Source organism: Oreochromis niloticus, linkage group LG5 (assembly GCF_001858045.2).
Source record: "Oreochromis niloticus isolate F11D_XX linkage group LG5, O_niloticus_UMD_NMBU, whole genome shotgun sequence".
NCBI lineage: Eukaryota > Metazoa > Chordata > Actinopteri > Cichliformes > Cichlidae > Oreochromis > Oreochromis niloticus.
This window is the reverse complement of record NC_031970.2, coordinates 19909486-19934543: the sequence shown is the minus strand read 5'-3', so window position 1 is coordinate 19934543 and position 25058 is coordinate 19909486. Positions and strand designations below refer to the sequence as shown.

The window sequence follows — 25058 nt, the reverse complement described above, 5'->3', positions numbered from 1 at the left end:
GCCGTCGGGACCCGTCGGGGACTTACATGGCCGCTCGCTTCCTCTCTCCTCGATCGCCAGCTTCCCAAGCAGCGGATGCTCTCCTCGACAGCTTGCTCCAGCCTCCGAATGTCTCTCTCCATTATGGCGAGGGTGAGCAATCCCACTTCTGACACCAATGTGGCGAGCTCAGTCACGGAGGAGACAAAGGTTTCTTTGGGAGCACCCGTTTATTTTATAACCGGCCCAGAACACTGCCGCTACCTCTCTCCTCAGCGCGGCAACAACATAAACAACAAAAAAGGCGCTCTCTCACCGGAAAAACAGTCGCCGAGAGAGCGCGTCACTCATCACATGACAACAGTAAACAGAACTATAATAACAAAAACCCCAGAACAGCCCTGACCCGCTACAATATAATAGACTACAAATAACCAATTAGAACATATAATAAATAATCTACCGTTCACCACCAACAACAATTGAATCTTCAATTTTTCTGCAGAACCTGCTATTCTATACGTACTATACATACATTGATTCTTATATACATTTGTGTCCATGAGAAAAGAAATTATCCCATTTTACTGCCTTAGTAATATTTTGAATCAAAGTACTATACTTTCAAAACTGTTTTCAAATGATGGGCCTACTGCTACTTCAAATTAAAACTACTTTTACTACTACAAGCATTTTCTTCTTCTTCTTTGCTCTGTTAGGGGTCACTCACTAGCATCCTCCTCTGTTACACCAACCCTCTGCATGTCCTCCATCCCTACACCCATGTATGGAAGCTTGTTTCCGCCACTAAAAAAAATGCGATCCATATCCAGTTAATAACTCGAAATTTCGAGTTACGGATAGCATTAGGAGGGGGGGGGGGGGGTAGTGGGGAAAACAAGCTTCCATACATACCACACCCATTGCCCCAGACAATGTTTTTTCATTTATTTATTTGTAAAACTTCGTATAAAACTTTGAAAACTTCTCTATTAACCTGGAGCAGAAATACTGAGCTGGGTGCACAATAAAGACAAACTTACCTGCTCTCCAGGTTGTAACTCTTTGAACCAAACAAAGATGGCAGCAGGAAGTGACTAGTTGGCATAAGTACAAAAGCTAAATATCCATTCATTCAATACATTAATTATTAGGATGTTCAATAAATGTTCGTATTACTTATTTATTTACTTAATTATTTTTTGGAAAACTGAGCATCTTATCCCAATGAAGTTGGGAATGATTGCTTGATCAGACATCCAGGTTTAGGATAAATGACAGTCCATTCAAAACAAAACTTTATTAAAACCATTACAATACATTCAACATTTAACCACCTAACATATTGAGACGAGCAAATAAACGCTGGACTTTTTGTAAGTAGAGGCCCTGCACCGCACTGTGTGGAGATCTTAAAGACGGGGACGTGTTATTGCCGCAGGTCGCCAGAGGTCAGCATTGCACACTGCACACGCTGTTGCTGTCAGCGGGGAGTTACGGCGTGTAAATAAGATCGCAGATTTCTTATTTGCAGTCGAAATAAAGCAGATTTTTTTCTTTTTTTGTTGTTGACGGATTTCGTCGGTTTCAGTCGATGCGGGGTCAGCTTTACGGACCGCGTGTGTGAGATGAGTTTCGCAGTGCTTTGGGATGCGCAGTGCGCTTTGCTGACTGGGACTGCTGCAGTGTAAACAAGACTGTCCGAGGCTGCAGCGCTGCTATCTGCACAATAAAACATACTCACACAATTCCGTTCATAGCTGACTTCTAGGCTCAGAAAAGAAGAGCTGTATTTTCAATCAGGGGTCCTTTTTTTTTTCAAAATGCGCAAGGATTTTGGTTAATTTTCTCCAGGGGAAGAAAAAAGAAAACTGGAGCTCTTTAAGGATTTTCTCTCTTTTTAAATGTAATCAAACTAGACATCGGTCACTCGGCACATCTGCTACTTCTGGGGACACATAAAAGGTTTATCTCGTCGCCTGATTAAACAGATGGACTTTGGCTGCCGAGGACCCAACAACTCCTCCAGCCAAGATGACTGACAACCAGGAAACCCAAGATGCTGCTGCCGAGGACACGTCTCCGTCCGGGAGCGCGACCTTGCCGCTTCGTCAGCCGTGCGAGCGCCTCTCCTGCCACAAGAGCAGCGTGTGCTCCCGCTCCTACTTTGTGGTAGTGATGGTGTTTTTTCATGTTTACATCATTAACGTGATCGCGCTGCTTTTCTACGTGCACTACAACAGTGGGCAGGAAGACGCGAGCCGAAGTCGTGATGCTCCCAGCAGCAGCCACCAGCGCCCCGAATCGCGACGTCCGCCATCGAAAGACGAGTTTCAGCGCGATATTTCCCTGCCACGGATAGAGGGAATAAGGGTGAGTTAGGGTGAGTACTTGAGGATGATGATGATGCATCGCTCCTTCTGTCATCCTCTCACACGCCTTTGATTTCCCTTTCAGGTGGGACATGTCCAGAAGGTGTCACTGGTGTCAGGGAGACTTCACGAGATGAGGACTTTGAGCCTGAAACCGCTTCTTTTTGGTAAGAGGCTGCACAGCCATGTAGCTAAAAGAAAATAAAAATGAAGCGCGTCAGATCAGCCTCAAATGCCCAAAAGGGGAAGAAAAAAAAGAAGTGCTGCAGCTTACACTTGGCTCTACTTTACCTTAACATAACCCAGACTGGGCTGAGTAGATGTGTATTGTGCTAAGATCATCCGGGACTTCACAAAATAGGCAAGTAAGTCCTAAGGCAACTGCTCTATTCAAAGTCGGTCCATTGCACATGTGATGCAATTAGGGTCTCACAGCTGACTGGGTAAACGGCAGAAATGCATCTGTACCTGAAGAACATAATGCATCAGTGCACAGCTTGCAGTGAGGATGCTTTACAAATATTATAAAGTGGGGAAAAATGTAGGCCTGTAGTCATTTGGATTGCTTCCTGATCTATTCACATGTTTTGTTTTGTTTTTATAAGTAATGCGATTTCCTGCAGATTTTAAAGAGCTGACTCAAGGTTGATATAAATAGATTTGCTGTAGGTCAGCTGGACACTAACTGAACTTTGGTTTGACAATATTTGAAATTTAAATTAATCTGATAGTTATGTTTTTTTCCTTAATCAAGTAAATTTTGAAAATGTGAGACGCAATATTCAGAATTTCCGAAAGTCAACAAGTCCAACTTTTAAATCAATCAACAACTGATTTAAACCAATGGTTAATTCCAGCCTGAGGAATGTAGCCTGACATTATAGAGTGGTACTTGTATGGCATCATTCTACTCAATTTGAGGACTCAAAGTGTTTTTCTTTTACCGGTCTCATTCACCCAATCACATTCACACTCATACAGTGCTTTTATCTATACCTAACCACTGTTTTCTAACATTCATGTGCATACTACGATTTAATGCAGGAAATTCAGGGTTCTTGCTCAAGGATTCTTTGAATTATGCGGCTCGATCCACCAACCTTCTGACTGGCCTTCCTAACCAATTGGTAGATGACCCTTCCTACCACACTTTCTAAGCTACCCCATTAGTATAAAAAAGATGAAGAATCAGACAGATAATGCTGTCTCAATTTCCTCCGTAGTGTTTCTTACTTTTTGTGTTTCTGCAGAGATCCCGGGGTTTCTGTCTGAGGATGAGTGCCGTGTGGTGATGCAGCTTGCCCAGCTGAAGGGTCTAATGGAGAGCCAGTTAATGGTACAAGATGGTCAGGAGGAGCTGGCCAGGGAGCTCAATCTTAGCCCAGAGGAGATCTTTAACCTTCTAGATATCAACCAGGATGGACAATTGCAGCTCCATGAGGTGTATGTCAGTTTGTGGACTGAGAGGCATAGTGTGCAACCTGAAGTATTTTTTTGTTACTTTTTGCTTCAGAGGTCTCTAACTCATTCCATCTTAAACACTGACTCCACCAGATACTGACTCATTCTCGAGTGAGAGATGGCATCTGGCTCACACCAGAGAATCTGCAAGAAATTTATGCTGGGCTCAAAGCTGACAAGGATGGCAATGGTAAGAAATTAACTTAATTAATCATTTCCACCAAGACCTTGTAAAAAAAATGCACGGTAATGTGTATTCTAATTTTCCACTGAGAATTCACTTTACCTTGCATCTTTATCTCGTGTGTCTCAGTGCAGCCCTTCACATGATTTGCTGTTATTTTCATAGGCTGCAGTGCTTTTGAGCTCTCAAGGCCACAGTAATTACCTCCTTACAAAAATAATGTATGTATGGATAATTTTGAAAAAAATTTAGCTGGTAACTAAACTTACTTACCTTCTGCTATACATTTAATTTATTTTCCAGTTAAAAAGGTTTCAGTGCTATATGTCCATGCTAGTAACAATGATGTGATAAGAATCTTAATCACATATTCAGCTCTATTTAAACATTAAAGAGAGTTAAAGAGGCATTTAAGCACGTAACTAGCAGAAAAGTGCTGCCAATCAGATGTGTTGATTAAGTGATTTGGTGGGCGTGGTCTGCGGTGCCGTGCGGATGCACCTGCACGGCATCCGAAATCACAATCCGTGTGTCTGCACAGCCTCCAGACCAGTGTCGCCGCCACCGCTGGAGGCATGGGCGGCCTCCAGAAGGGACACGGCCCTGTCGCCGGTTGGGGGGGAGTAGGTTTGGCCGGGTGGCTCCCCAGTCTCAATCGGGCAATGGGGGTCTGTGGTGGGGCGTGGTCTGCGGTGCCGTGCGGACGCAACTGCACAGCATCCGCAATCACGCCCGCCGTGTTAAAACACAGGGAAGCAAGAGTTGTAAGTTGTGTGGAATGTGGTGTGATGCATATGCGGCTGCCAGCTGTGAGCTGCAGCCACGTGTATTAAATTTGGGTCTGAACAACGATCTATGGACCCGCCGTGTCTCAATCACACCACAAGTGATCATCAGCAAGTCCAACCATCTCTGTAAAAGCAGAGGTTTTGGCAGATTGCAGATCTGGAGCATTCAGGTGTTGTCATGGGAAGGTTTGCAACAGGCAGCATATAGAGACAAGTGCAGGACTCGGCAGACAGACTTATCTGAAAACACATCTTTATCAGCTGGCAAAAGGCAGATTTAACAAAATATAAAACAGATCAGGATAGAGCTTGCGCTAGAAAAAAACAAACTGGAAGGAACTAATGCTGACTAACAGAGAGCCATAACATTAGGGCATGTATGATAAGGACACAACAGCGAATTGAAGAAAAATGAGGGCTAAATACACACATGAGGTAATTAGGGAGATGGAACACAGGTGAACTAAATTTGACTAACGAGGCAGAAATCTATACATAATGCACACTGGACAACAGACTATCAAAGTAAGACAGGAAATATCACCAACACACACAAACAGACTCAGACTAACACATGTGAACTTGACCCTGGGACTGAGGAGACAAAGATGGAACGTAGAGAGAGAAAAATGGGAACAGGAAAGGGGAAAGCACACAGAGCCACACTACAGCTGTATTAACTAGACAAGATAGGGAGCACAGACAGACAGGGAGGCAGAACACAGGGACCAGACAGACACAGGGACATGACTCGGGAGACGGGGATCACAAAATGGACTAACATTAACCAAGGAACTGAAATAGAAACATGGATAAGGATGAAACTGTTCAGAACTAGAATATAAACCACTTCACTAAACCGACAAAGCTCAACACAGTGGGTCATCGACCCATGAACCATGACAGGTGTGTTAATGTGAGGCCATCTGTCCAAAGCCAAAGCTTGGCTGATACTGAGTCATGCAACAGGATAATGATCTCACTTACACCAACAAATCTACAAAAGGACGGCTGTTAAAGAAAAGAATTAAGATCTTGCAATCGTTCAGTCAAAGTCCAGAGGATCTGGAGGTAACAGAGGCCTCAGGAGAGCTGTGCAAAAACAAATTCCAACAAACCTCAGTTAACTGAAGCTACATTACTAAGAAGAGTGTAGAGAATTCTGCCACAACAATGTGAGGCACTGCAGAAAACAATTGCTTCAAGTTATTGCTGTTGCAGGATGTTCTACGAGCTAGTAAATCGTGCGGTGCATAGAACTCTGAAAATGTTCACATGACTGTACATCCTCATACTTTGGGTAGGTTTGCTGAGTCTAGAAGAGTTTAGGCTTCTGAGCAACGATGCTTTCCAGCGCTTCCTGTTGCAGCGTGGGGTGAAAAGGAGTCAGCTGGTGAGGAACAGCAGACACACGTGGTTGTACCAGGGCAAAGGAGCACACCAGGTCCTCCAAGACATCAAAGAGAGGTAAGAAAGACAACTGTTACTGGGATTCATCCTGTGCTTACATTTATTTAAAACGTTTCCTTTCACTTGTCAAAGGGTGATTCGCCTCACTCGACTCCCACCCACATTAGTGGATCTTAGTGAACCTCTTCAGGTGGTTCGCTATGAGGAGGGGGGGCATTACCATGCCCACCACGACAGTGGCCCGGTCTACCCTGAAACAGCCTGTACACACACACGCCTTGCTGCAAATGCTTCTACTCCTTTTGAAACGTCTTGCAGGTGAGAACCTAGAAGCAGCACTCCTTAACAAATATATATCCACATTTGTTCACATATGAATTCATCTGTCTGACATCATTACTGAACTACTCACTGTTGCTCCATTGTGACAGCTGGCATGCTAGTTTGTGTGACTCAACATTATCTTGGAAAAAATTGTGCATGCTTGTTGTTTATGTGTGTGTTTGTGTGCTGTTTGCTTGCACTATACATGTGTGTGTGTCAATTTAAATCTGTGTTGCACACTTAGGTACATCACAGTTCTCTTCTACCTGAATTCTGTTGATGGGGGCGGGGAGACCGCATTCCCAGTGGCAGACAACAGGACCTATGATGAAGTGGTGCGTAATAGTGTCTGGGTCAGGAAATGTGTGCAAAGTGTCCTGCAAATGTATTGTGTACATTCTGCGCATGTGTTTCATAACTGTGGCGACTCACACATATGTCAGCAGCTGCATGAGTCTGACATCAGGCAAGCTATGTGACTGATTTTGAACGTGTGTTTCAGTCTCTCATACAGAATGACGTGGATCTTTTGGACACCAGAAGGAATTGTGACAAAAGTAACCTGAGGGTGAAGCCGACCAAAGGGACCGCTGTTTTCTGGTATAACTACCTGTCTGATGGAAGAGGTGGGTAAATGAAAGACAAATTTCCAGTAAAAAAGTGCCAATTATTTTCATTACGTATTTCCAGTACACACATCGAGTACCAACATTCAAATACAATGGTTATGAATGACCTCATTCATAAACAGTGCAGGTACATAAATTTGTAGTTTTTGTACCTGATTTTGTTTGTACTCTGAACAAATTTAGAAATGGCTCAGACCACAATATGAACAAATGACAAAGATCTGATCTCACAGAATTTAAATATACATCTTAAAAATACTACTACTACTGCTTACTATTTTTACTACTACCCTACTAATAATGATTGATTAAGTAATCAAATTAATATTTGTTGTTAATATTAATGTTTTTTCCTTAACTTTGATGTCCAAACTTCTTTTTTAACTTGATCCACAGTGAGGGTCTCAGGCCCATTATTTTAGCGCCGTGTTTTTATTCATTTATTATAAACTATTGTCACACTCATGGAAACACTTTGGAAAGCTGCTCTTTTTTGGCTTCTTTCTTGGGCACTACTGTATCACTTTCTTGAATGAGGCATTCTCCTGGTTTTTTTGCCTTAGTAGTGCAAGCTTCTATCTTACAGCATTGTCCCGCTTTCACCTACTCACGTCAAGGTAAACATGCTTCTATATAAAGGGAAATTTGTAATATACACATAGTATGCAGATTCCACTGGACTGTTGATTTAAATTGATTCAAATTCACAAGCATTTGCATGGTGATGTGAATAAAATTGGACAGTGCACACATTTGTGAATTCAGCAGTTTTGTGCAGGGTAAATAAGTTTCTGTGAACATTAGCGAATGAGTCTCGATGTGTAATTTGCTTTTTTGTTTTAAAAATAATCTTAGTAAGTGTTAAATAAGCCTAAAAATCCATCCTCATAGCTTACATAGACTCAGTAGTTCTTGGAAATGAGTGCATACCAACAGTGTTAACATGTTTACAATGTTAGATTTGCATGATAACTTTTGAGACTAAACAGTGAATAGAGGCTGTTGGTACTGATGGTTAATTCTGGTATATGATTGGTTGGTTTGTTGTCATAGAAACATATATATGAGACATATACCTCATGGTGGTGTTAGATCAAAGTTAAGGATACAGTAGATACAGTGTCAGGCATTCATGAATGTCTTTACCAGAGTTGGTGCCATTAGGTAGAAGTAGATGAAAAAATAATGGACATCTGTACAGTCCTGATAGTTGATCAAATAGTTGTTTACATGAATAAAAGTTAAATGAGATCAAGAAGATATTAGAACTGAAGTTTTGGAGCCTAAGAATGTAGATTTAAAAATTCATGTTAATACAGTGATAAATACTTCTAATCTGAACTGCAAAATTCTCTGGTTGCCACCAAAGTGTCAGTATTTTAATGTAAATTTGATTTTTAAATTAAAATAATTAAAGGATGTTTTTAGTAAAAGGAAAAAAAAACACATTTTTTCTCATTAGGTTGGGTGGGGGAACAGGATGAATACGCTCTGCATGGCGGTTGTATGGTCACCCATGGCACTAAGTGGGTTGCCAATAAATGGATCAACATTGATCCGGATTACCAGAGGCAGGCTCGCTACCAGCAGTTGGTGTCACAACAGCCAGAAGAGGAAGAAGGTGATGATGAAGATCTGACTATGAACACAGGAATACAGAGTCCCAGCATCCATCAAGACTTGTAGCTCATCTGCCAAATAATACAAATAAAAAATCCCAGCCTTCCTCAGTCCTGTGCACAATGTTTTTGGTAACACCCTTTGTGGCCAGTATGTAGAGACAAGATTTATTCAGGGAATGAGGTCACAGTGGGTTTATGCAACAGTAAAGAGATGTTTTGTTGTTATATTTTTTTGCTTGGATATTGCTATCCTGTTATTTTTATCTACCAAAACCTCATGTGTTAGAAGTATTGCACTAGAAACACAGTCAAGGAGTTGCAATTTAAAAAGCTTTTCTTTGCATGCGTCAGATGTGCAACAATTGCACTTGAAAACTGAAAACAAAAACCTTTCAGTGTCCTACCTTGTTACTGCAGCCATTACCAAAAAACAGGCTCACACACTGTCAGTGTGATGCATGTTGCCTTTTTCTCCCTTGAATTCATCGGTACCTTTTCCATGTGGAATGCACAATACATGAAATGCACAAGATATTGTCCAGATTCCATTTTATTTATTATGTATTTATTTTTGAATGCACTCTCACTCTCCTACATTGAATAAAATAAAGTGAGCTCTTCTGTCTTGAACACTAGTCTTTCTTTTATATAAGTTAAATAAAAAAACTGTATGAATATCGAATCAAGTCAGCAAGAAACTGAAGGAGACACCCTTATCACACAGTGGGATAGCTCATAAAGTAATAAATTGATATTGCATAAATTCATTATTCCTTCTAGTCAACGTTTTTCCATATGAGTTTGAATGAAGGCCTTAAAGTTTCGTGCTGGTAGGCAGCTCCTGTAATCAAAAAAGTGTTTTAAATATTTAATCGTCAGCCATAACATATCCATACCCAGACGGATGAAAGTTGTGTTTGAAAATGAAACCTGAATGTTGGCTGGACGTACCACTGACGGCTCATATGTTGGGATGGTCGTCGCTCCACGATGGTTTAGACAGTGGAGCACAGCGTCGTGTACGGAGGCAAAAAGACGTCTCTTTGTTATTTTCTCAGAGAAGAAGTCACCATGCTCTAATTGTTCCACCACAGAGGCTGCAAGCAAAAGAGTCTATGAGTGAATTATCACCACCATAAAGTGCAGCACAATACACCTGCAGCAGCAGTATTCACTTACCTTGACAACCAGCCATGTAGATATCTACATCAATCTCACTGAAGTCCTGGAAAATCTGTCGATATAATAAACCTCTGTTATTTCAGTAATTTATATCAGAATGGATCTTCAGGGTCAATTTTACTCTGACAAGGTATGAATCTGTTACAGAAAATTGCAATTTAGACACCAGCATTCGAAAAGTATGCTGCTCTGTGTCTATATTTGACATTGCTGTTTAAAAACAACCTTGAATGCTGTAAAATGTTGTTCCCTGAATTATCTTAAAGTCTTATGGTTTTGTTCCAAGCTTTTAAAACAGCATAAAATGTGTGGGTATTTCACTCATGAAATAATTGCCAGCTTATCACTCACATTTTTCATGGTCTTGATAGCCACTGTGTCAATGAAGTTAGCTGTGGAGAGGTCAAGAATGATGGAATGAATATCCCAGGTCCATTTGCCCAGGGAACCCAGAGAGACCCGCTCAAGATCGTGGCTCAAGGTGTCCTCACTGCTCGAGCCCAGCGTGGTGGTGTCCCCATCCTGCAGCTCAGACATCCATCCTAAGCTGGTGCAATCTGGATCTCCTCCTTTGAGGTATTCCCATCTACCGTCTAGTGTTCGGGGAGTGGTTGGGATGACAAACACTGTCCCGTTTTCCCTCTCTGTCCCACCCGGCTCGTCCTCCACTGTAACGGTCCCATCTATGGATGTGTCTCTCCAACAGCCACTCTCTTCCTCCACAGAGAACTCTGAAAGCTCTCTAGCTGCCCTCTGTGCTCGTCTCTTAGGAGTTGGATATAAAGGAAATTATTTTTAATATAACTGTGAAGTACACCTTTGGGGTTTTAAGTTTAGAGGAGTTGGGCTACTGATGGCCCACATGTATGATTATTCTTTCCACTGCTCCCTTTAGAGGTCACCACAGTGGATCGTCTGTCTCCATCTCACCCTACCTGTAGCATCCTCTTCTATTACACCAACCCTCTACATGTCCTCCTTCAGTATATCCATGGATCTTCCTCTTTTTCTTTTGCCTGGCACCTCCATCCTCAACACTGTGTTCAGTATATCGACTATCCCTCCTATGGACATCACCAAACCGTCTCAACCTTGTCTCTCTTACCTTGTCTCCAATACCTCTCAACCAGAACAGTACCTCTAATGTACTATATATAATCCTGTCCATTCTGGTCACTTCCAGTGATCATTTCCAGCTCTGCCACCTATAAATTGGCCTCCTGTCTTTTTTGTCAGCTCCAAACTGTGCATCATAGCATGTTTCACTACTTGTTAAACCTTCCTTCTCACTTTTTCTGCTAACCTTCTGTCTCAAATCACCTCTGACATTCACCTCCATCCTGCCTGCACTCTTTCGAATCTGTGTGACTCATATTATGTATCAGTTTTTCCATTAACTTTTGGTAAGGCAACAGTCAAAATCACTGTATTCCTTTAAATATGACTGCCACTGTTCCATAATAAGATTTGTATTGGGAGTGATGTTAATGAATAGGATTAATAAATACATCACAGGTCAGACGGTTTGGTAATAAAGTTAAAAAACCAAACAGATTATTGCCTTGGACAATTAGAGAGGAGATATACTGGGTAAACTGGGAGAAGGATGTTGAGGTGGAGCTGCCAGGACGGAGAAAAAGAAAAAAGGCCCAAAAAGGAGGCTTTTGGATGTGGTGAGAGATGACATGTATGTGGTTTGCATAAGAGAGGAAGATGCAGTGGGCGAGAAGAGATGCTGCAGTGACCCCTAAAGAGAGCAGCTGAAAGGAGAACAAGATACTGAACATTTTCTGCATATTACCTCTCTCTTGGCCTGCCTCTTTGCCCGTCTCTCAGCCCGTCTTTCTCTTCGTTTCTGTTTAGCCTCCTGCCTCCTTTTGTAGATAATCATTTTGCTGATGTTAAGCCCGCTCTGAAAACAGGAAGAAGAATAAAATATAGGATGAGGATAACATTAATTTAAGAACATGAAACATGAACAATTTTTTTTAAATGATTGGAATTGGGACTGACAGGGTCATATTGTTGATACATTTTTTTTCCACTGTGCAAGATGATTTGATTATTGATCAAGAAAATAGTGAATGATCAGACTATTCAAGAGATAAAGTCACAAGTTGCAGTCGTGGGCTTGATATCATTCTTACAGACCTTTTCTTTCAGGGCTTCCAGGTAGAGATCAGCATTGGCGAAATAAACTGTAGCAGACGAACGGAATATAGTAACACCTGGAATCCCTCTTGCCTGTCAAACACAGAGACATCATTATTTATTTGGCAGTCAAGGGAGACAAGCTTTTACTCATGGCTTTCTGTCTCACCTCTCTGTGCGTTTCTATATCCACATAGAGCTCTGTACCTGGAATATTTCCCAGAACAGAGTATGCCGGCCTGAGAAAAGGAATAAAAACACATGTGCGCATTATGTTTGCATACAGCATTTTGTCTAATCTGGCAAATCCTGCAGTCTAACATCTTGTCCCTAATGCTGCATCTCACAAACAGCACGACTGACAGACTGCAGAGTGAACTGCTATGATGAGGTGAGAGGTGTCTTACAGCTGAGTCCTGAAGATAACCGTAAACAAAGCAAAGGTGACGGATGCTGCCAGACCCAGATCCAGATTGAGGAGCAGTGTTGATACCCAGGTGACCAACCAAACCACCTAAAGGACACAGGGTTACACTGCATTATCCTGTTCCTGTGACAGTCATTATGAAACTCTGTCACAGCTGCTACATTTGAGAATGATTTAAAATTATACACAATCATAATTTGTTATCCTCTCACCAGGTCGATCTTGCTGCTCCTCCACAGTGTAACAATGTCATAGTACTGCTTGAACATCCCTTTCAAATTTACAAACACAATTGCTGATAGGACGGCCTAAAGCAATGAGAATAGTCAGGAATATGGTCAGAAATGGCAGAAAATCTGTAAAGCATCATAAAAACAGTAAAGACAGGCAGGTCATAGCGCAATCAGACCTTTGGCAGTTCCTGGAACAGTGTCCCAAGTTTAAGTATGGTCACTAACACAATTAGAGATGAGGCAACTCCAGCCATCTGCACAAACAACACAAAGATATGACAGCATGTGTCTAACACATATATTCCTAACATTCAGCAGTCCCCAAACAACTATTTTATTGCTTCTTGTCTCTATTTAGCTTTTGGTTTGCATAATAACTAAACGTCATAAATGTCAAATTTACTGTTTACTATTCTTTTTTTTTAAGTTAAGGTACTCAGCTAGGACACATTTGTATCCAGTTTGCTGTACATCTCTCGCACATGCAGTGCTTTTCTGGAATGACTTTGGTTTGTTATGTAACGCTTATTTCTGGGCTGCCTCTGTGTAAAGTTTTAACTTCAGGTGCTCACTCACTTGTGTTTTGCCCCCAGTTGTGTCTTGTATTAGACTTCGAGACATGGAGGAGCAGACAGAGAAGCACTGAAAGAAGCCTCCGACTGTATTACTCAGACCCAGCGCCACAAGCTCCTGTGACAGGGTGGAGACAAAGACACACAATTTGGATAGAAACAGATGAAAATAACTTTGAGTTTTACTGAATGTAGAAAAGGTCATGGATTATTTGTTGTGAGGTCTAATTCACCTGGTTACTGTCCACCTTGTATCCATGTTTTAGTGCAAATGTTTTTCCGAGGGAAATAGTTATGGCGTATCCAACAATGGCCAGTGCAAAAGCATCACGGATAACTTCTCCGAAAAGACTCACATCTGGTACACTGGGGGAGCTTAAACTGGTGCACAGGTGGAGGATATGAAGGAAACCAGTTAGTTCTAACATGCTGGAAAAATAACTTAAGCAAAATGACAGCAGTAGAAGATAAGGTCAGATGCATACCCACTAGGAATTTCTCCAACAACTGAAATTGTGTAGTTGGTGTTCAAGTGGGCATAGGAGGATATCAGTGTCCCTGCCACAATCTAAAGTGATCACAGCAAACACGAATGTCACAAACACAAAGGTGCAAAGCTAAATTTTGCAGCATATGTCTACTTTTAAAATCAATCATTAAAATTCAGTCATTCATATGACTAATTAGATGATGTGCACTTAATTATTAGCCATAAATATAAATTTTTTTTGCCATGAAGTGCAAAAAGAGAGAGGCCCTGATGGTGGTGCTGAGTCAGCGGCTCTTTTTCCACTGTGTCTGTGCTTTTTCAGCACCGCTACATCAGCACAGAGCACAGAGGTGATAACCTAAAGAGCAGCCAGAGAGGGTGTCCTCCAGTCAACTTACCGTGATAAGCTCCACTGGGATGGGAACTGGCAGCTTTGAACTGAGAAATGAGTTGAGCTCCTTGGCTGCAATTAAAAGCACTATAGTCACAGCGCTGACCAGCAGTGTGGGAAGATGAGTGTTTGGCAGCAAAGAGCAAACATCCTTCAGAGTCTGAAAATGTTTTTAAAAGTAGGAGGTGGTTATAGATTTAAGCTATATATATATATAAAGACACATAAAAGTGACATTGTACTGATTTTGCTCATATTAAGTCATGAGTACAGAATGCTGTCTTTAACAAGCTGTATTGCCTGCATAGGTTGAAATCGAACTATGACAGATAACTGATTTCAGATTATCACATGCCTTGTAGTTAACTCTGGAACCACTCAGTAGTTTTAAATACTTTTTTCCAATGCATGCTTTAGTACTCTGCAACAAAAACAGATTAGGATGTGTGAAATCAGTAAAATCCTACTTTAAAAATGCATAAAAGACATCTAAATGAAAGAGACAAAGCCCTAAAAGCATTTGTGCTCTTTAAGTGAGAGTATATATGCAGCTCCTCTGTGAGTGTCAATGCTGGGATTTAACACATACACTCAAGTTGTTCCAACATATGTAAAAGAATAAGGTCAGGACTGTTTTATTAACAGAAACACAGAGAGCACTTACTCACAATACTTCATAGTACTCACATACACCAATGACAGCGGACCACTAAACCGCGTAGGGGAAACTCCAAGGACGTACTTCAGTTGTGCTACGACAGCATGGGCAGCTGCAGCTGTTGTGTAAGCTCGCACCAGAGGTTCAGACAAATATGTCCCCACAAATCCAAACTTTACCACACCCAGTAGCACCTGCGAATGCGATATTTTCAGTACATATGTGTTAATGCAGCTGTAATAGCAAAATAAAATTATTGTTTTCTTAGATGTTCCAGTTTTGCAAACCTGAATAAGTCCTCCTAGCACAGTAGTAGCTGCTGCCACTTGCACCCTGTATGAGTCCCTGGCAGTCACATCTACCTCTGCAGTGATGTTGGTCCCATTCGCTTTCTGGAAATCTACATCCGGAGCAAGTCTTTCTGTCACACTACCCACCATGATGCTGAGCACCGTAAATGTGCCTGAACACAATTAAACATAGCAACGCGTGTTATTACAACAATTACCACAGCTGTCATGGCACAGTGTATGTCTCCCATTTGCATCATTACCTATGGAAACATGGCGTGATGTTCCAAAAAAGAAGTAGACCAGTGCTGGGTAGAGTGATGAGTACAGGCCAAATACAGGAGGTAAAGAAGCCAGTAATGCATATGCCATACCTGTAGATGGCAGATGTTTTGTTACACCAGTTGACAGACAAGTATGTTTAAGGAGCTATGCTATTTGAATACAACTGGCAAGTCATACTAAAATATTCCCATACCTTGTGGCAGGTGCATTATGCCCACACTAATCCCAGAGATGAGGTCTGGCATGCCGTAGTCCCAGACTGAGTACTTGGGGAGCCAGTATAACACAGGCAGTCTGCTCACTATACTTTGCTTGAGGTAAGGTACGTTGCATCTGGGAGGAATTTGAAGAATTCAAGAAGAAGAACTGTGAAAATCTTTGTGCTGTAGAGCTGCTGGCAGATATTCTTTAGGACCTTACCTTAAGGAATTCTTTAGCTGCTCACTTAGAGAAGAGTGGATATCAGCATAGGATTTCCTCTGTGTTACTTCTTCCAGTTTCAGTTCATCAAGCACATCCCTCTCCACTCTGAATCTCCCAGATCTGCGTGCTGACTCCATCTGTCTAACTCTGTCTAAGTACAAAGATTCTTTCTGACTGCAAACGTGCAACCAAAAGCAGATGCCAGAGCACTGTTGTGGAAGCAGCAACTGCATCTGCATATGTACACCATATTGCCTAATGGTTAACTACGGCCAGGCGGACCTGATGAAGCAAAAGATGTAATTGTGCGCTGAAAGCAGAAAAAGGTTAACTCAGTGATCATGTGTTTCCATTCACGTTGTTTTATTTTTTCCATTCAGCAACAAAACTGAAGCTAATGAACCATGAACAGTCATTTTAAACCCAGCGTACCCTGGTAACTATTTAATGAAGTCTTCCTCAGAACAAAGTGACAAAATCAAATGTGGGTTCTTTTAAAGCTTTATGTCTTTTTTTTTTTATCAGAAAGTCTAATTTCTGAAGCTTGTGCACACACAGTATACACTGGGTCTTTAAGAGAACACGGTCATGAAATCTGAATCCAAACTCAGAGCAACATCTCATACATTTCAGAGCAGCATGCATGTAACTAGGGCAAACAACCTGGAAAGAATTACCCCAAATGATGGGCAATTTAATTCTGATGAGTGAAATTATGAATGACAACATAAAATATAATAACAGTTGTTGTTGTGACTGCTTTAAAACCTTCTCTTCAAGGATCACTCAAAACCTTCTGACCCACTTGTTGTCTGCCACAACACTATCTATTTTTGGGTTACCAGCTCAGAGGGCAGCAGCAGAGGAGGGGGTACATATCTTTGCCACGCATTTGCTCAGGCCTCTCTAACCCCACCGACTGTGACATTCGGCAACATCAACAACACATGTAGCCTGTTTAAAAACAGATATGCACTGGTCTTTTTAGACCGGAGACGGTCTTTTTAGTGCGCCAAGAGGAGCTGATGCATTTGGTAAGACTTGTTTTTTTTTAAAGGGAATAAATGCTGCACTATGTGTCTGCTGTCATAGTGATCTGTTACAGTGTGCATGTTACTCTGCTTCTACACTTCTATATGTTGATCTATATGTTGTACACAAAGGCTAATCTGAAAATGTCATGTCATCATGTCATGATGGTGGTGAAAATATAAGGCACTGCTTAAAGTCTCTTTTAGACTGTACTGATCTTAACTGAAACATTACTTCCTTTTTATCCACATAAGCTTGATTTGATCAAACTTTTTTAACCAAATTTCACTCTATCGTGCACCAGTGAAACATCGGGAGTGACAACCTTTAATTTTCTTCTGTTTTTCAGAGAAAACCTCATTAGTTGTTTAGGGTGTATAAAACCTCCTGTTTAAGTTTGTAAATAACATTTTCACCGACGTTTTGAAGCATAATGGATCTTACTGCCAAACATGGGCTGCTGCTGCTCGACCAGCTGAGGAAGATGAGGGAGGCTGAGCATCTGACAGATGTGGTGCTGGTTGCTGAGGGCGTCAGCTTTCCCTGTCACAGAGTTGTCCTATCCGCCTTCAGCCCATACTTCCGTGTTATGTTCACCTGTGGCCTGCGTGAGTGCAACAACAGAGAGATATTCCTGCGTGACACTCCTGCAGACAGCCTGGCCCTCCTCTTGAACTACATGTACTGCTCAGCTCTTCCTCTCACTAATGGCAACGTGCAAGGCATCTCCATAGCAGCTTTTCTTCTGCAGATGGATGATGTCTTCACTCGCTGTCAGCTGCACATGATGGAGAACATGGATGCTTCCAATTGCCTCGGTGTATATTACTTTGCCCGTGACCTCGGTGCAGAGGAACTGGCTGACCAAGCTCAGCGCTTCCTGAGGCAGCACTTTGTCCAAGTGTGCCAGAATGAGGAGGTCTTGGAGTTGGAGGCCCATCAGCTTGGAAAGCTTCTGTCATCTGACGATCTGAATGTGTCTCGGGAAGAAACCATTCTGGATGTGGTCCTTCGGTGGGTCAAACACAGCACCCTGGTGGATGGAGAGGTACGTGTTCGACATCTCCCAGAGCTCCTGCGGAAGGTCCGTCTGCCACTGATAAACTCCGACTACTTAAGAGAAGCAATAAAGAGAAACACAGCCCTGCTGGCTGATGCTGAGTGTCTGGAGATTATGAACGAAGGACTGGAGGCCACAGCTTTGCATCCCGCGGCTGCACCACGCAAACTAAAGCTGCGCTATGGCATGGAGACCACCGATCTGCTGCTCTGCATTGGCAATGACAGTGGCGGTATCAGGTCAAGGTATGGCAGCTATGCCGAGCGCAGCTTTTCCTTTGCCCCGTCCACAGGGCGAATTTATTACATCACCTCACCTCGCTACGGAGAGGCTCTGGGGTATGTGTGTGCTGGGGTTGTGACTGAAAGAAATGACATCATTGTAGCAGGAGAGGCAAGTGCTCGCAGAATGGCCCGACAGAAAGACATCAGTGTTGAAATCTGCAGGTAAGAAAAGATATCTGACAACACTTGACTGCTTTGCCTTTGGTTACCCCACATACAGAAGATACTAAATGTTGCCAGATTTGATTTCCAGGTACAAAGTGGAGGCCCAGGGAAGCTGGGAGCACCTGACATCAGCAGAGTACCGTGATTCATATGCTCTGGCGTCACTGGGAGACACTCTATACCTGCTGGGTGGCCAGATGAAGCTGAAGAACCAGTTTCTCATCACAAACTGTGTGGAACGATGGTCTCTGCAGGGTGGACCCTGGCGGAGTGCAGCACCCCTTCCTATGCCTTTGGCCTGTCACAGCGTGGTCAGAATGAAAGATCGCCTTTATGTGGTGGGTGGTCGAACCCCACAGGTGAGCCAAAATAAAAGAAATCCCTTTTTTAGCTATTTAAATACATTCACTTTAAGTCTTATAAACTAAAGATACTTCATTTACACATTTAACGAGAGCTCTTACTGTGTCCCTATGTGACCCTTCTCTGACTGCACCTGCTCTGCTTTGTCATATCATTGCTCCCCTTCAACCTTCCAGTCATACCGGATGGATGAGGAGCCCGACTGTCTTAGTAACCGCCTCTTGGAATATGATCCCAACACAAACAAATGGACAGAGCTTTGTCCCATGAAATACTCAAAGTACCGCTGCAGTGCTGTGGTACTCAATGGGGAAATTTATGTGATGGGTAAGATGAATTATTCAGTTAAGCTGCCAATATATTTGAAGGAATTTTATTAGTGCCATTATGATGGCTGTCCTCTTTGAACTGCACTGATTTTTGTCTTTGGGAATGTTGCCGACTTCTCTTTCAGGTGGTATTGGCTGTGAGGGTGTGGACCGTGGACAATCCCGTCACTGTCTCAATGCTGTGGAGATTTACAACCCAGATGGAGATTATTGGAGGGATGGACCTCCTCTGCCGTGTTCCCAGCTTTCACTGCGTACCAACGCCCCCAATGCTGGTGTTGTGGGAGGAAAGATTTATGTTTGTGGATATTACAAAGGAGCAGGTAATGAAAAAGTATCCATATCAAATATGCATAAATATATATATATATATTTTTTCCCCTGTGACTGTATTTCCACTCTGTGTATTAACTATCCTTAGATCGCCATGATGACATAACAAAGGACATTCTGGAGCTAGACCCGTGGGAGAACCGGTGGACTGCGGTGGCTCGGCGTGCTTTAATGCATGACAACTATGACGTCTGCTTAGTGGCAAATCTCAACCCAAGGGGACTCGTATCCCCACCTGCAGACTTAGTAAAGCTGTGACACCGCTCTCAGTCAGATCAAAGTCTGCGAAGGAGAATTAGTGAAGGAAATTAATCATTGATGCACTTATTGCACAGCTTATGGCAATGACTTTTTTCAAGCAAGAAAGCTCTTAGTACTCTGCATGAAAGAGATGTCTATGGTTAATTGCTTGGTTGCACACCGGGAAGTAGGAAAGCAATTTGTAAATACAATATATTTGTTGCTTCTTAATATGTTGTGTAACAGCTCCAAAGCGGATTATCCCAAACCTGCAGCTGTGTAGTATATCTGGAGTGTTATTAGCAGCTCCAGGAAAGGATTTTCTTTGAGGGTTATAATGATTATAATAGTGGACTTCACGCTTTGATTAAAAAAAAAAATTATAGCAAAATTCTGGCACTTGGCTTGTTTTTGACAGGAAAAAGATTCAAGACAACCATGCTGAAGTTTGAAGCCACTTAAAAAAGTTATTGTTTTTGAAAGTAAGCACATTCATATTTATTGAACATGTTCTTTTGTGTGCGGTGTAAATGGCAAGTAAGGAAAAATTGAACAGTTCACCATAAATTGCATATATTAATTCTAATGGCTAAAATAAATGTAGGTGTACAGAGGAGTGATTATTTAGTAACCACCACCCCCGTGTTCTAACAGCCCAGTGCAAGTTTAACATGTTTAAAGATGCACTGTATAAAGCTGCAATAAACTTGGTCATTTGTGTCTGGACAGACGAGGTCAATATTTCTTCTTTATTTAGAAACTTGGATGATTCTTGCTCTAAAAAAATGATTATTAAATGCATAAAATTGAAAAGAAAGAAAACCATGCTAAAACACAATCTTACAGATGTTTGTGCCAGTTTATGAAATGTCAAGAATCTCTTTCTCAGACTGGGGGTCTCTGATGCACTTTCCACCTGTGTGCTGTGTAATGGGGCTTCCTGGCTGCTTCCTGCTCTGGTTCTGGTTTTTATATATATAATAAAAAAAAGAAATGATAAGGTCAACAATTTTAATTTAATTTTTGTGTACAACACAGTGCTCAGTTTTTTTTTTTACAGCTCTTTCACAAAGACAAAAAGGAACAAATTTCCAAGAGAACACAGGTCAGAACTAATAAATACAAATAATAAATATAGATACACTTTTAGTCTTTTCTCCTCTATGCTCTGAAAATAAATAAAGAACACATTCTGGCACCTTTAATTATTCTTTAAAAGTCTAATTCAGAATCAAACAGCTGCCACAAGCTTCCTGGTTGTACAGTGGAGCCCTGCTCTGCTGACAGCTTCTCTAAGATGGAGTCTATTTCTGTGAGGCACACAGAGCTGCCGCTGTCCTGAGACCAGAAGCTCAGAGGCGTGATGAAACAACCTTCAGTTTCACTGGATCTCCTCTGGTTAAGTGGCATCAGACTGCCTGGACTGACACTGTCCTTGCTGCTCACTGTGCTCATGTCACAGCTCTCAGGTTTCTGCTGTTTCTTCACGAGAGGTTGACGGTTTTCATCCGAGACTGCACCCTTACTCCTCTGTGACAAAACCAGGGGTCTCTTTTTGGGCCTTTTTTGTCTCAGACTGAATTTCTGCTTTCCAGCGAGGTTGCTGCGATTGTGACGGGGAACTTCAACCTGATGTTGTTCAGGGTTGTATGATGCACATGTAACCTGTGTGCCCTCAAGCTTGCTGTTGTGCAGGATGCTGGATACTGACTCCTCTGGTGCTGGTGACGTCTGCATGGCGTTATCCATCACTCCCTCAGAGCGGGGTTTGGACAAGTGCTCTGAGACTAAGGCGCTGAGCAGCTTCAGGGCCTCTTCGAGCATGTGTCCTTGTCTTCCCTGTTCCTCTTTCAGACCCTCCAGACTACTTTTTAAATTTTGCAGATGTGAGTCAAGCTCTGCTAGAGTGTCTCCATTCTACAGGGTATAAATGAACAGTTATACTCCTCACTCATCAGAAACATTGACAATTAAATCTCATCTCAAAATAAAGAGCACAATAGGCAACATCTTCACCTTTTGCACTGTTTCCTTAAGTTGTGTCATCACATCCTGTTGGGAGTCCATATTATTTACCAAAGTCTTAAACTGCTGGGAGATGTGACCCTGAAGATTGTCCAAATTATTTTGCACTGGGATGAACAAATTAAAACATTAAACACAGAATAAAAATGACAATGGCGTTAGAAGTGGATTGCTGCTTGGCAGGCAGCACCATCTGCTGGTGTTAATATTTCCTTTTCAATGCATCAACTTAACCATGTTTTATAAAAACACACAAATCAACAAGGAAACTTACATGTTGATGTGAAATTGTCAATTTTTTCAGAAACTCTTTGGCACACAGCTGCGTTTCTCTCAGTGCCAGCCACCAGCTGTTGAATCTGAAAAGAGAAGTTGTTTTGATTTTTTTGTTTTCAAATTAAAAACATTTTAAAGAGAAAGTAATCTGAAATTGAATAACTAGAATCAGTTTACATTATCACTTACATTGCTAAGTGTTTCTCTGATATGCTGGCATTCTTTGGCTAAGTGATCACTGTTAAAACAAAGAGCGGAGAAAAAGGTTACATAGGGATTTAGAGTTGCATATTTGAAATGACAAAAAGACGCACCTGTCCTTTTTTTCTTTTGCCTTTTTCTTGTCTTCTTCAAATTTATCCAGTATTCCTGGAGTTCTGGTTTTATCCTTCAAGTCTCCAAGGAGGAGAGGCTTAGTGTGATAACTGCTTGAAAACTTTGGGTCACTCCCCTAAACAGAGACAAAATACAAATGTGAGGAAAGCAAGAATTATTTAATATGTTTGTATGTGTGCGCTTATGATCCCATTTGTTTTTTTCACACACATAAACCGCTTTTATGGCATTGGAAATTCAGAAATGCTTATTTTTCATACAACAAACACCTACTCATTTCTTTGCCGTATTGTCTTTGTCATTTAAATATTTTACATTAATGTAAAAAAGGGCTAAGCTTTAACAATTCACAGGTAAAAAAAATTCGAAGAATAGGTAGGTAAAAACAAACACAGCAAATCGGCTTTGGAAAAATCCAGATTACAGACAAGAGTTAAAACTGAATAAGAGCATGCTAGAAATTAACACAGTATTGCAAATGAAAAGAGGAAAGCTGCAGGTCTATAAAAAGAGAATAATTAGCTGAGTGAAAACAGGTGATCTGACTGGGGAATTGGGTTAACAGTAATAAGTGTTATGAAACAAAGACAGTAAAGCATGCAGTGGTTTCATGGAGGAACTGTGTAAAGAAGGGCTACAGTCAAAGATCTGTAAATGTTAGTACAAGTGGGAGCCAAAGTTATAGATTTGCTTGAGTATGTAGTTTCAAGACTGTATAATATACACATCTAACACCAGGAGTGAGAAAATGTAAACCATTACTATAATATTTGCCTCGTTATTAGCCCTTTTGTGAAGGTAACAGGGTGGAGGGAAAAATCAATACACCATTGTATTGCGATTTTGCTAGAGACACCAAATACTGATATTTTATTAAATAAATTTAAATATTCTTGGAATACTATGAACAAGAGCACTCATCTCCTGAAATAACATAAGGTGAGATCTAACAGATTGCCAACATGTTGCCATCAGTGTAAATGAGTCTTTGTCGATGAGCACAATTCGAGGGGACTTGACTCAACTGGCTGCCAGCTGACTGTAGTCTAACAGAAAGTCTGGTGAGCGCAAATAACCACAACAACAAAATATCCAAAGTGAGATAATTTCTCTTGTATTGGATAAAATAGACATTTACAAAGTTAACTGTGAGGAATAATTTGCGTTCAAAAAAAGGTGACAAATTGCAAAGTAAGTTATTGCAGTACTCCAACGTTAAAATTTGCATTATTATCATATCCTCATTGAAGTATTGTAATAATATCATATCGTGGGGCGTTTGGTTATTCCCATTTCTAATGCTTGGCTTTGCATTTCGTAACCAAGAACCATCTGCAAGGTGAACATGGGAAATCCTACCTCTTGTGAACTTTGCTGGGAAGTTCTGGAGGACAAACTCATATCCTGAGATGCACTCTGAGAATTTTCCTGCCAAAACTGAGACTCAAAGAAGATCTGAGAGTCTGACAAACTGGACAAACCACTGGTAGATGCATTTCTGTTTGCATTTTCATCCCCATGAAGTGTAACAATAGAGAAGAAAACACAAACACAGTCAAATTGTGTAGCAAAACCACTTAGTAACCTATTTTTTTTAATTGTCCTATGTGTTTACATGAAAAACTTCAAATGTTTTTAGCTTTAAAACGGAAAATAGCAATGTTATATGTCAATAACAACATAGATAAACCAGTAAAAAAAAATCATGTAGTGGCACATTTTAATTACCTGCTTCCAGTTGGGATATTTAGCATTTCCTTTATATTTCTTATATGATTCATTGCTCTTTGGTTATCTGTTTGTAAAGATAATAAGTTAGCCACAGTCTCATCTAACTGTCATATTAGCAGTACAGTAGCTGACAGGTAGATATTAGCAAGTTGTTCACAGCTAGAAAATCAATAAAGGCCTTCAGTAAAAAGTAATCTTGTTAACGTTAGTGTGTATAGACGTTATATCAGTAATTCACCACTGAAATATATTATTTAAATTACCTCACAGTTCTTACAGATGTGATTATCGATAGCTAGCTGGAGAAAACTGTGTGAAACGTAATTAAAACTCCCGCCATCTGCAGAGGCTGCGCTGCGTTCAGTGGCCGTCGGAATGTGTCCTACTGCAACACACCTGAATAAAATTAGTAGGTCATTATTAGTAAGCCTATATAACTTGATTGCAAGCTGAGGTGGCACTTCAGCCATTTGATTTATGTTACAGCAGCTCATGAGTGAATGAACATGGTGCAATTAAAAGTACTTTTAGAAGCACATTTTCCAAACACATTTGCTTACATTTATGTAAATTTACTTGAGTAGGGTTAGGGGTTGCCACCTCAGCATGCAGTAAAGTTCTATAGTCTTGCTAATGACCTACTAATGTTATTCAGCTATGTTGCAGCAGGGACACCGGTCCTTGAGGAGGTTTTTCTTATCATACAGAGATTCTTTATCAATCAAAGTATTTATTGACATGCCTTGCTCACCCACCCATGGCTCTATCGGCATTTATTTTCATTATCTGCAGAAATTAGATTAAAGATAAAAGTAATACAACAAGCTAAACAGGACTGTAAAGTGGTCCATTATTATTATATGAATTATTACTAACACAATATTGTTTTGTACTTTGTTTAAAAAATTTCAGTTACTCTGCAAATCCTGTGAAAATATTTGAGTGTTCAAAACTGCAATTTATAATTTCCAAACCCTCACAAATTCAAGAGCGTTGTGTGTACGGATCCATTA

At 41.1% G+C, this 25058-nt stretch overlaps 4 protein-coding genes across 5 annotated transcripts; 2 read left to right on the top strand and 2 right to left on the bottom strand.

The window, feature by feature from the left end:
* The first annotated feature begins 1268 nt into the window (after window positions 1–1268).
* Window positions 1269–9389, top strand: p4htmb (prolyl 4-hydroxylase, transmembrane b). The gene is made up of 9 exons (XM_003454584.5): window positions 1269–2352; window positions 2437–2518; window positions 3602–3792; window positions 3906–4002; window positions 6089–6251; window positions 6327–6512; window positions 6763–6853; window positions 7021–7144; window positions 8610–9389. Exons 1-9 carry the CDS (start codon window positions 2014–2016, stop codon window positions 8831–8833), a joined length of 1497 nt encoding a protein of 498 aa, XP_003454632.1. The 5' UTR covers window positions 1269–2013; the 3' UTR covers window positions 8834–9389.
* Window positions 9302–16090, bottom strand: slc26a6l1 (solute carrier family 26 member 6, like 1). Its single transcript, XM_003454561.4, has 19 exons — window positions 15869–16090; window positions 15642–15781; window positions 15427–15537; window positions 15161–15336; window positions 14903–15067; window positions 14223–14375; window positions 13820–13902; window positions 13568–13715; window positions 13339–13452; window positions 12939–13016; window positions 12742–12837; window positions 12510–12616; window positions 12272–12341; window positions 12103–12195; window positions 11753–11863; window positions 10303–10716; window positions 9949–10003; window positions 9721–9866; window positions 9302–9610 (listed from the first exon to the last, which is right to left on the bottom strand). The coding sequence occupies exons 1-19, from the start codon at window positions 16006–16008 to the stop codon at window positions 9584–9586; spliced, it is 2427 nt and encodes an 808-aa protein (XP_003454609.1). The 5' UTR covers window positions 16009–16090; the 3' UTR covers window positions 9302–9583.
* A 640-nt stretch (window positions 16091–16730) lies between these two features.
* kbtbd12 (kelch repeat and BTB (POZ) domain containing 12) lies at window positions 16731–20403 on the top strand. Of its 2 annotated transcripts, none has more exons than XM_013277083.2 (6): window positions 16731–16905; window positions 17253–18409; window positions 18501–18771; window positions 18952–19102; window positions 19230–19427; window positions 19526–20403. In XM_013277083.2, exons 2-6 carry the CDS (start codon window positions 17337–17339, stop codon window positions 19693–19695), a joined length of 1863 nt encoding a protein of 620 aa, XP_013132537.1. In that variant the 5' UTR covers window positions 16731–16905; window positions 17253–17336; the 3' UTR covers window positions 19696–20403. The 2 variants fall into 2 exon arrangements, with proteins under 2 accessions (XP_013132537.1, XP_003454608.1); XM_003454560.5 differs by having other exon boundaries at window positions 17333–18409; window positions 19526–19715.
* A 99-nt stretch (window positions 20404–20502) lies between these two features.
* Window positions 20503–24428, bottom strand: ccdc36 (coiled-coil domain containing 36). Its single transcript, XM_005459052.4, has 8 exons — window positions 24309–24428; window positions 24043–24109; window positions 23674–23812; window positions 22293–22429; window positions 22168–22216; window positions 21977–22061; window positions 21694–21809; window positions 20503–21594 (listed from the first exon to the last, which is right to left on the bottom strand). The coding sequence occupies exons 2-8, from the start codon at window positions 24093–24095 to the stop codon at window positions 20890–20892; spliced, it is 1284 nt and encodes a 427-aa protein (XP_005459109.1). The 5' UTR covers window positions 24096–24109; window positions 24309–24428; the 3' UTR covers window positions 20503–20889.
* Window positions 24429–25058: the final 630 nt, after the last annotated feature.

What these genes read in the sequence shown, in the direction of transcription:
- p4htmb (XM_003454584.5), top strand. Translation starts at nt 2,014, where the DNA reads ATGACTGACAACCAGGAAACCCAAGATGCTGCTGCCGAGGACACGTCT. An exon ending in GACAATTGCAGCTCCATGAG is followed by an intron (nt 3,793 to 3,905) that starts GTGTATGTCAGT and finishes TGACTCCACCAG; the next exon opens with ATACTGACTCATTCTCGAGT. An exon ending in ACAGGACCTATGATGAAGTG is followed by an intron (nt 6,854 to 7,020) that starts GTGCGTAATAGT and finishes CGTGTGTTTCAG; the next exon opens with TCTCTCATACAGAATGACGT.
- slc26a6l1 (XM_003454561.4), bottom strand. Translation starts at nt 16,008, where the DNA reads ATGGAGTCAGCACGCAGATCTGGGAGATTCAGAGTGGAGAGGGATGTG. An exon ending in GTTGGAGAAATTCCTAGTGG is followed by an intron (nt 13,716 to 13,819) that starts GTATGCATCTGA and finishes CCTGTGCACCAG; the next exon opens with TTTAAGCTCCCCCAGTGTAC. An exon ending in GTTATCTTCAGGACTCAGCT is followed by an intron (nt 12,342 to 12,509) that starts GTAAGACACCTC and finishes TCCTTTTCTCAG; the next exon opens with GCCGGCATACTCTGTTCTGG.
- kbtbd12 (XM_013277083.2), top strand. Translation starts at nt 17,337, where the DNA reads ATGGATCTTACTGCCAAACATGGGCTGCTGCTGCTCGACCAGCTGAGG. An exon ending in ATCAGTGTTGAAATCTGCAG is followed by an intron (nt 18,410 to 18,500) that starts GTAAGAAAAGAT and finishes TTTGATTTCCAG; the next exon opens with GTACAAAGTGGAGGCCCAGG. An exon ending in TGGGGAAATTTATGTGATGG is followed by an intron (nt 19,103 to 19,229) that starts GTAAGATGAATT and finishes CTTCTCTTTCAG; the next exon opens with GTGGTATTGGCTGTGAGGGT.
- ccdc36 (XM_005459052.4), bottom strand. Translation starts at nt 24,095, where the DNA reads ATGAATCATATAAGAAATATAAAGGAAATGCTAAATATCCCAACTGGA. An exon ending in TGACAATTTCACATCAACAT is followed by an intron (nt 21,810 to 21,976) that starts GTAAGTTTCCTT and finishes TGTTCATCCCAG; the next exon opens with TGCAAAATAATTTGGACAAT. An exon ending in TTAAGGAAACAGTGCAAAAG is followed by an intron (nt 21,595 to 21,693) that starts GTGAAGATGTTG and finishes TATACCCTGTAG; the next exon opens with AATGGAGACACTCTAGCAGA.